Source organism: Pagrus pagrus (assembly GCF_965226575.1).
Source record: "Pagrus pagrus genome assembly, chromosome: 11".
In the NCBI taxonomy this organism is placed as follows: Eukaryota; Metazoa; Chordata; class Actinopteri; order Spariformes; family Sparidae; genus Pagrus; species Pagrus pagrus.
The window spans coordinates 25,836,313-25,847,425 of record NC_140195.1 but is presented as its reverse complement, the minus strand read 5'-3'; the positions used below and the strand labels follow the sequence as shown (position 1 = coordinate 25,847,425).

Sequence of the window (11,113 nt, the reverse complement as noted above, 5' to 3'; positions counted from 1 at the left end):
GCTGTATAAATGAACTTGCTTTGCCTCATTTAGGGCTGGGTGGTAAAACAATAATATAAATAACGAAACAAAATAACTTTTCCTCGATTGAAATAGAAGACATGGTCGATAACGTTGATAGAACTCATCCCATCCATGTTTCGACAAGATGTTTTTTTCATATCGCCCAGCCCTAGCAGCATTCATAAACGCTACTTAATTTATTAACATCTCTCATTGTTTCTCAATTTCATGTTGGATATCAGATGAGAAAGCAGCTGAAGCAAGTGATTTTGTCTCTGTTTTCTTGTCAGAGTTACTTTAAGATTCAGCACTGACACTGACTTCATAACTCTAGAGTTTTCTCAGGTTCCCTCTTATAAGCTGCTCCAGTTCACTGTCTTATAGGTCAAACTGTCAGAGCTCCAGGGATCAGGGAAGTGTGTGTGTCTGTTGCTTCTTGCCTGTGTGCATCTGTTCACACATTATTCCTACTTATTTGTATTCCAGCGGGGGATCCAGAGAACCATGGGGAAGCAACACAAACCCCAAGAGTGTGTGTGTGTGTGTGTGTGTGTGTGTGTGTGTGTGTGTGTGTGTGAGGGAAGGTGGAGGAAGGATGAAGGTTGAGGAGGATGCTATTATCTTCCTCTGTCATCCTGCAACCACTTCCTCCCTTCTCTCCCCTCTCCACTTCTAAACAGCCCCACAGGTTAAAAATAAGCCATTGTTGCACACATACAAAGGACATTCATAAGGGACAGAGTTAACATCCTTATAGACATTGAAAGGTGAGGAGGTTTATCATTGCAGAGTGTTGCAAATGTTTGGTCTATAAGTTATCAACAATTTGAGAAAAACGTCCATCATGAGTTTCAGAAGTGATATTTCAAAAAATCTAGTTCAATATAAAGTAATAAAACAAGCACAAAAGTGTCTAGATGCAGCAATTGAAGCATATTACTCAACAGTCTAGCATCAACAATAATAAAACTACACAATATGCTTGGACACAAAGCAAGGCCAAATATGGCCTTCGTTATCTCCTCATGGCTTTCATCACAAGAAAAATAAGCAGTGACACTGTTATGACGGCTCACAGGGAGATGTGAAGATACACAACAGAAACGACGATTCAACAACTTCAGCCTTGGACCCAATACTCTTCTAAAATAATGAGAGCTGTACAAGCAATAAAACATTGTGAAACCACTGTTTGGCTGTGCAAAGAAGCTTCGTGACAAACTTGCCTTTTGAACAACATAAATTATACTCCTGTCGTCCTTATATGGACTACAGTTCAGACTGAAGGTCAAGAAACTGGTGCAGCACAGGAAACCCAACTGCTGCATTGGGAAAAAATAAACTGTGAATCATATATCGTCTCCTCTTCTTTGTCAACAAAAATAAGGAGAGATTTTGATGAAGTTTTTATACTTTAGACTACAGTTTTGTTAGGTTTTAGCAAAAAGGACCCAAACGCAAGATGGACACGGAGCCAGACAGGAAGATGTAACAAATAGCGAACCTTAATAACTACACTGAATCCAAACATGAAGGCAGGCAACAGATGCAAGAATCCAAGAGCAAAAACCTTTTTTAAGGGCCCTTAACAGTTACATCAGCTGCTGTAGTTGCTTAGCAGACTTGCTGTTCAAACAATTGTTTGCAGCGAGAGTCTGTGTTTTTCCGAGCAGTTGCAATGGGACACTTTAAACCGACTTCAAAATGATGGCTTCCGACTTGCAGTGGAACGCACCATAAATACACAGCAGCTAATTAATAAATAAAACACAGGTGAACAGGGTAAAAGGCGGGAAAAAGACAAAGACAGGAAGTGTAAAAACAAGACATGACACATGAGGATAAAACCTAGAAAATAAGACAGGAAAGAACTAAGTTGAAACCCAAAACCATGACAATTTGAGTCTCGTCTTTTTTTTGTCAACAATATTGCATGCTGATATTGCATTTAATGGCAGTGGATCCACTCCAGCATCGTCTCATCTTAGTCGTGAAAATAAAGGTCACAGATAAACAAAAAAAAACAAAGTTTTTATTAACAAAACTATCACCACTCACCAGATGATCAATCTAAGTTCAGTAATTAGTCTCCTTTAAGCTCCGGTTTGGTCCACAGCAACTCCTAACAAAAATATTTGGTTCTTTAGCTTGCATGGCTGGGTGTCTGAGTTTCTTTACTAGCGACTTTTCGCTAAAATCAGCTGCCTGCTGATTATATGGAATAGTGCATCTTTTATTAGTTCATTTTTGTTTTTTTTTTAGCCTTTATTGGATCTGTAGACAGATAGGCAAGTGGGGAGAGAGAGGTGAAGACATGCAGCAAAGAGCCACAGGCAGGAATCAAACCCAGGCTGCCAGTGAGGACTCAGCCTGTGCACATGGGGCGCACGCTCTACCGGCTGAGCTGCCAGGGCACCCCAGGGATAATGCATCTTTAGGGGCAGCTAGTTTGAAATGCAACACACATAAAAAAAAAAACGTTCTGCTAACCAAGTATGTAGCACAGTGAGAGCCAAAAACCAGTGAACACCACAAGATCCTGTTATGCAATGACCACAAGGGGGTTCAATTACAGGTTGAACAGGGTACTTGAACTTGCAGGCAGGGGGTGACTGAGGAAGAAGGGATGCACTGCACCTTTACAGAACACAATTTTTGGATCAGTCTCTTGTCCGGAAGATGCATTGATCTGCAAACAATATAGGATGGTGTTAAGTGTTTGCACGTCCGTCATTTGACATCTTCTCTTCCCAGCGCTAAATTCCAGCATTTCTGGGTTTACATATTGTGGAAAGCGGTCTCTTAATGCTGTCCGATCCCATGTATCACTTGCGAGAGCCGGCACACCAGCAGCCGCAGGATTTACAGCAACTGAGCTGTCCGTGTATGAATGATCACCGACTTGGTTATTTTCCCATAGCTGAACCCTGAAATAGCTCCCCCAGTTTGGCGCTGCGCCAAGTAGTCTCTTGTGATTTTTTATTTGTATTTTTTGCCCCTGGGGTTATAAAAGCAGCGCGGGCAGTGAGTAACAAGAGAACAGATGAGAGGCATTGCTCTCAAGACACAACATGATCACCCCCACAACTCCTCTATTAACCAAACGCAAGCTTTCCCACCACACAGCCAACTGCTGATGCCTGCAGGCTATGTTGAAAGAGAAGAAGATCAGCACCAGTACAACAGTAACCATGCCAGCCTTAGCACTCTCCCCCACCCATCAATCAGTGTGGGAGCCGGCACACCCTGACACAGTTCTCAGATATGGTCAGCCTGACACCACGTTCACCCCTAAAGCATCTACTCCCATTCTTCTCTCATCCCATTTCATCTCACTGAGGTCTTTCCTGAGTTTCCGCATGAGAATAAGCACACTATGCCTCTCCGTTTTTATTTCTCTTTCTCAACTTGTCACAGAGAGCCCCCCACACGTTTCCTCATTGTAGAAAATGGAATGCAATTCAAGTTTCATAAACAAGATGGTTCCCATTGTTAAAGCCCTTAAAGGTGCACTATGTAGTTTTGGAGATGGGATTTTAATCAGAAGACAAATATTGTTATTGACTGATTTGTTTTATGGCTAAACTAACTAAATAAATAAACTTGCTTCATTTTTATTACTGAATAAACTGAAAAAAACAAACTGACCTTAAAGGACAACACAATTTCATACTGTTTTGCTTTGTTTATGTGTGGCGGACCCTGCCACCTTTCTCACTTCAACAGTGTTCTGGAGGCCTTATTTTCCTCTGAGAACAGCGTGTTTATTCACTTACAGACGAAAAAGTTTCTTCTCCAATGCTACATAGTGCCCCTTTAAAGTAGCAACAAGTAAGATGTTATCAAAATAAACATAATATAGGGACTTAGTTTCAATGAGAGTTGTGGCTTTAAAGGTGCAATTTGTGAGAATTGGCCACCTGGGGGCAGCTCATAACTGCTAGCTGCTGTTAACTATTTAGCTCAGTTAGCCTTGATACTATATATAGATACTGTATATACGTACTCTGCATTTAGAGGTCGTCTGTCGTTTCCTATTGTGCAAAATAATAGGAAATCTTTGCCACTCTGAACACAACCCCTGCAACCGTTAGTATGCAACCCTGACGTGTCAGTTGTCTCCCACTGAGCCTAAAATAAGCACATGTTTTTTTCAGGTACTTGGAGGGGGGGCTTGTTGGCTTGTTTGTGTTATGAAAGGGCCGATGACTGGAGAGCGAAGTGGGGGGTTGGGACCGAAGTAGAAGCCAAAGCACCTATTAATACACTGATAGCTGCCTGGCAAGAGCAGGCTGTTCCAGTCAAAGACAACGCTGGGTGGGGTTTGGGGTGAAAGTTTCCCACGGGCAGACGCACAGTCAGACTTCAGAGTCCAGGAAGTTCTGAGGTATTCATAAGTCAAGTTAGGAGCTGATCTCAGATCGATGTCTTGGGTGTGAAGGATTACAACTTGGCAACAGTAGGCGGAGGGGGGAAAGGGTGTTCCTGAAGACACTTGACTGACATAGAAACACACAAAGCAACACAAATAGCCTCTGCCAGAGTAATAAAAGCCGGCATGCAAATTTTGCAGAGGCAAGGACGAGGCGCAGGGTGGCATTAGAATAACATTAGTGAGTGTCACTCTATTACAGAGAGACAGCTAAGGAATAATGATACTCTATAGGTTTCCTTTTCTATGTGGATCAGGTACATCAAGCAGCATGAAATGACTTCTATGAACAGAGCAACTTACTGTTGGTGATTGCTTACATGCATGTAAAAGCGAATGAAAATCTTTTAGGAGAAATGCAAATTCATGGAGAAAATAACAAAGCACATGTCAGCACACCCAGCCTGCTGGGAACAGATTCAAGGTACCTACACCACCGTGTAACCTCCACTGTTTTACTTTACGTTAATGGATTTCAACTTTATTGTTTAAAGTGTACTATTTTTTTTTTTTTTTAAATCAAACTCTATAAGTCTGCAAACAAGATATGTTTTAGTTTTTGACTGATTGCTGAAACCTTGATCATTGATGAACTACTACAGCTACTGTACCAGAAGCTGTTTTAAACCTGATAGCACTCCTAGCACTCTGCGATGACAGACAACACTACCAGCTTCCAGTTAATGACTGAATGACTGCTTAATGCCCATCTCTACTGTCTCATGTCATTCACTTTTGACTCTGTGTTGACTTATGTAGCATCCATTATGTTGACCAAGGACTCATCTGCCATCTGTTGTCTTTCGTATTAATGGAGATAATCACAGTGACACTCTGTTCAACTCTATTCTGTTTCTATTTCTATTCATATGGTACTCAGAATTGCAACTGTAGAAGGAGGCAACAAGCCAGCGCAGGGTGCGACCTTCCCTTAACCTGCACTCATCCTCAATGATATATACTGTACAGAATTAAAGTTATTTTTCTTTTCTGTTGCTATAAAAACTTTTACTGTGTGTAGTGTGGCAGTCATGAGCTACTTTACAGCGATCTTAATATGGTTTGTGATAATAAACACAGTCCTATATTGCTACAGTCTTCTTATTGGAGCTTGCAGTCTACGGTGCTCAAATGTGAATTATAGATCATAAAGTACTTTATGGTGTGTTGCACTTTGCCTGCACTTTCACTTTAAAATCATCATCCTCATTATGTTCCTATAATCACTTACTTTTACCTAACTTTTCTTGTAAAATAAAGTTGTTTTATGTTAGTCTCATAATTACATTGTCTGTTATATTGCTGTGGTTCTTTTTCATGAGAATGAAAGTACATCACATCCTGAGTTTTATGGACACATTTCACACAACCACATTCAAGTGAAGCCTCATAAAAACCACAGCAATAAGTGAGATCTGGACTGTCCCCAGTATGTGGCAGCCCGGCTTTTGAGTAAAAAACAGACACAAGTTGCTTACCTTTGTTTTGAGTGAGCTGTCAAACTGTCTTTTCCTCCAAATATCCCCATGCTTGCATGATCCGAGCAGAGGAGGGTCTCATGCTGCTCTACTGTCAACACTGACCAACCCCGGCCACTCAGCTACTGCAGTCAAGCTGATAACAGGACCAAATAAACATGTTCCTGCCAGCACTTTCAAAATAAAATGCTCTCTGCCATATTGCCATTTTTGTTTGGAATATACTGATGAGCGTCTTCAGACACGAAGGAAGCCACGAAGCCACACATTCTAGTAAACTTTATGACTACTAATGCTTTTCACACCGCCCTGATGTACAGTTTGTACAGTTAAGGACAAGGATATTGGACATCAGCACGGACTGGAGTCATGATCATTTGCTGAAGGCAGGAGAGAACGTGGATGTTAATGAGTGACAATATATGACGTGAAATAAATCTAAGAAATAAACATTTCTTATAAATCATCACATTGCCTCTATTGTGGTTGAGTTAATCTTTTTGCAAGTGTGACAAATGCGATGCTTTTATTTTGACGGTAAGGATTAAATGCTTAAATCATCATGAATAAAAGCATTTTTTTAAAAAGATTATAACTGCTGTATTCTGTAAATGGTAATGTAATGAAAAAAAGTTAAAGGATATGAAACTATCATGAGAAATGCTTTATCGTTAGATTATTATTGAGCTGTCAATGTCAATGAGTGAAGATAAAACCATTACTGATTGATATTATGTTCTGTAGCAGGCCTATAGTAGTTTTGCTGTGAAGTACAACAATGCCACCTGCTGTTTGTAGTTGGTGACAGCTGGACCTTAACATAGAAAATAGCAAAATACAGGAGACTATAACAGCAATATACATGCAGTATATCTATTAACTTTATCTAATAACTGAATACCATGCGAATCATGTGACGTTTGAGGAGTCTGTTTATCTCAGGTAATGCTGCCTTTTAGTGCTGCCGGAGAACATTGGATCTAAGGGCAGCAGGGCAGTGTCGGGTAACACAAATGTAACTTCTTTTGTTTTACTTTTTTAAGTCGGCAAGTATTTTGTTAGTTTATTTTTACCAAAATTTGGTAACATTGAAGTTACAGTTGATTAAAAAATGTAGACCACCTAATTTCTTAAAAATATTATTTGGAATAAAAAACCAAATTGAGTTTGGGGTTTTGAGACATTCCTTAATCCATTTTATTTTGAAAGTGTTAGTTAAATCATTGAAATTTAATACTTCAAAGCCTCCTTGTTTCCTGGATGCCGAGAGAATTTCATTCTTCAGATGGTGTTTCTTATTTTTCCAGGTAAAATTGCTAAGTATTTTATTAATTTCTTTGCGCCCCCCCTGAAAGTCAAGTTAATTTCATTTATATCACCAAATCACCACAGAAGTTATTTCAGGTCACTTTTCCTATAGAACAGGTCTGGACCGTGTTCTTTTCATAAATAATGATGTTACTCATCTAATTTAAGCGAGGATATTTCATTTCATTTTCTTCATCGTCGCGCATCTACGCTTCTCCTCCGCTCTCTGTTTCACGATGGGCAGAGCTTCGCACCGGCGTACACACAAACAAACACGTGAACGCACACCTACAGACAGACACGGAGAGAAGAGGACAACATGTCGCGTTGACCCCCACTGCCTGAAAAACAGGCGAAAATAACCACGCTTTTAAGCGCACTCAAAGTGATTCTGGCGAGGCAGAACCCCAATACCTTCGATGTTTTCTTTGATAGCCACAATCTCTTGAGTGTTTTGGCTTATCTTTTGTTCGGGAGATATGAACCTGCTCGTTAAAGCTATGGTCTACGATTTGAAAGATTTGTCATTATTATTAACATTATTTAGATGGTGGTTATGGCCCAATAGTACGACCTACACAATGCGAAGAGTAAAAGGAACCAAATAAATCCATTCTCTGTAGCGCCTGTAAAACTGAAAAGAAATTGACCAATAGGAGCCATGCGGGCCGCATGGCTCCTATTGGATCAATTTTCCGATCCAATCCTCGCTCACTCTCCTGCTCCTGCTCACGTCTGGTCCCGACACACTTCCGCATTTGAAACTACAAGCGGACAAGAGGTTTGTTTTGCCCTGAGCAGTTCAGCTGCCTCTGCTTGCCCCACCGACAAAGAGTCAAAGAAAGAAAGTCTGTCACTGAAAAGACACAAAGCGGAGATGTGAAACAAAGAGGGCTCAAACCGGAATAAACATTGGGTCATCATTTGAACGTGGCGAAAGGTCCGTGAAGATATGGACCCGATGCTGATACAGCGGAGTTTCTGTTGAGCAGGTAATCTCTCGTCTTTATTGTGGATGTTGTGACACAGATAACTTTTGTGCCGATGCTGCTTATGACTGTGAAAGCTGCCGGTAGTTTGTTTCTGTGTTATTAGACGGTGTCTGTCTCCGCAGTGTTGTCAACACTTGTTTACTTGTTCAACGAGACATTAGCCTCTATGCTAGCATTATAAGCTAACAACAAGCTAACATTGCTATCATGTTTACACCAAATCAGCCTATTTATTTGCTCGTGGCAGGTAAATGAAGCAGCAAGTAATGCAAGTAAGATGAATGAATGGATGAAAGAAACGGATTTATTTCCGGATTTTTATTTTATTTGTCCGGATTTATTTCTCCATAACAACCTCTCGCCCGGTCACTACTCAACTGTTTTGCTAACCCTCCTCCTGGTCTTGTCCATTTGTTTTCAACGAAGCCTTTGCTAAATCAATATGATGGATTAGCATATAGGCTTTACGATGTGTGTATTTGTGTGTCTTATCTGTCATAACCAAGAGATTACAGTTTACGGACACGTTGTCTGGTGCTACTCAGGCAACAGCTGGGACACAGCTGGTCCGAGACTCACACAGGTTTATTTTTCAGCCACAATGTGGAAGCCATCGTTGTGATTAAAGCTGACGGCAGCATCTGTTCTCTTGGCCCTCAATAACTTTTAGAAGTGGCTAACCTAACTGTTGATAAATAGTAACTTATTACCTAGCTGTAACGTAATGTAGCTGTAACATGCTAATGACGTTACGCTAGCTTGGCTGTGGAGCTTAGTTATGGTCATTGTAATGACTTACAAGATTTACGTGAGTTTCAACGTGCATTGTCATAACTTTACCTGTGAATCCGACATCGTTACTCTGCATTCAAAGCTGGGCTGCATTTGGTTTCTGCCGGCCGCCTTGTTGCTCTTGGTGCGTGTTGCGGGAGGGGGTGTGTCGCGGGAGGCCCCGAGGGGAGAGCGATACGAGCTCGGAGGGGAAGGAGCACAGAGGGGAGGGGTGTGTGTGTGGGGGATGCTTTTTTCAAATCTTTCTCAGATCGTAGACCATAGCTTGAAGTGTTGGACAGCTTTTAGTATGTCTGCATTGGATACCTCATCGTTATCTCTTGAGCATGTTTTCTTGGAGTTAGGGCTTGAGAGAGGAGTATCAGGTAAAGGAAAGCATAATTGCAGTCCATCAAAATGTTCCCCTTTTTTTCTTTCACTCGTTTTGTAATGTTGTCTTAGCGTTTGGCTAGTTAGCCCGTTTGCGTTAGCTCAAAGAAGAGGGAGAAAAGAAAGTCTCTGTATCTTCCCAAAATCGATAATAAGTTAGACTTTAGTTCTTATATTGTCCTTTTCCTTACATACCAGTTCTTGAAAGTGATGTTCCGTTAAGTTTACCTTAGTTTATAGAGCAAATGGTGCCCAAAACTTGGAGGAGTTCACAGCGAAGCGTATGTGCTGGCTGCCATCTTGCCCAGCCCCCACAAAAACCTTCCTCTTTTTAAAAAAAAATATATATATATATTTTTTTTTATTACACACATAAACAAACATATATACATTCATACAATAAACAGACAATAAACAAACAACAACAACAAAATATATATATATACATATATACAAATATATACATAGATAGGGGTATTAGCAAATCATATAATTGTTTTTAATAATTTATAATATTCCAAGGTTCTTATAGATTTTCTGTGATTCATATTTTTAAGTGGTTCATGTAATATCTGGTTTCTATTTTAAATTCATAAAAATTTGTTTTTGTGGATGACCATTTGCATTTATGGATGTAATATTTTCCTTGTAAAATAAAAAGATTCAACAAAAACAGTTGAAGCGTAATGCCTGTCAAAGATTCAAACATGTTTTCCAGTTCCATCCAAAACAAATAAGTATAACGACATTCAAAAAAAAGATGACAAATATTTTCCTCCTCCTGTTCACAAAAAGTACGGTTGACATTAACATCTTTATATCTGGAGATGGCCTGATTGACAGGATGAATTGAATGTATGATCTTAAAAGAAACTTCCTTTATCTTGTTTGTGACACAGTATCTGCTGCTTGAAGTCCACACTGAGTTCCAGTTTATGTCTATGAATTTTGAGTTCCAGAGTAGTTTAGCTGATGGGGTTATAATTTCTTGGCAAAGTTTCCTTACATGTCTATTGGTGCAATTTTTGTCTGTTAAATTTATAGCATCTAACATTAAATTTGCCTCAAAGTGTACATTTAGCTGTGGTCTACTATCTCCTTGCGATAACATCAACAGTTCCGCAGGTATAGTGTCAAATACAATGGCAAATTCTTTAGGTGTAATAGGAATTGCATATATTTTTAGAAACTCTGTGTAGTCCATTTTCATTCAATAACTGTGTCACAAACAAGATATTTTCGTCAAACCATCTCTTGAAAAAACAAAGATTTGTTCTTGTATTGAATATTTTGATTATTCCAGATCAGACACTTGTGTGGTGAAAAATTATGTTTGTGGACTAACATCCAAGAAAGTAAGGCTTGTTTGTGAAAACTTGCCAGATTGACAGGAAGTTTATCAACACTATAATAACAGTTTAAAAGAAATTCAATCCCCCGATCTTCTTGAAAATAAGTTCTGGTATAATGTACCATAATTTACTTTTTCCCTGCAAATATCTCTTCATCCAGTTTATTTAAAAAATTGTGTTAGATGTATTAAAGTCCAATGCATGTAAGCCCCTTTGACAGTATGAGTTGCACAGCACTGTTCGTTTTAATTGGTGGGGCTTATTTTTCCATATAAAGTTGAACATTTTATACCATACCATAGCTGTATAGACCAGCCGAGATAACCCTTCACTTTTAGATAACAAGATTTGTCCACTGATTGACAAATCTCTTAATAGCCACATATC

General features: G+C 39.6%; 1 protein-coding gene across 1 annotated transcript in view; it reads right to left on the bottom strand.

Moving 5' to 3' along the window:
- Nucleotides 1-6,016, bottom strand: part of calcrl2 (calcitonin receptor-like 2) — a 35,098-nt gene extending 29,082 nt beyond the window's left edge. Inside the window, exon 1 of the mRNA XM_084366244.1 lies at nucleotides 5,914-6,016. Coding sequence (XP_084222370.1) covers nucleotides 5,914-5,963 — 50 coding nt within the window. The 5' untranslated portion in view covers nucleotides 5,964-6,016. The remainder of the gene's footprint in view (nucleotides 1-5,913) is intronic.
- Between the last annotated feature and the right edge of the window lie 5,097 nt (nucleotides 6,017-11,113).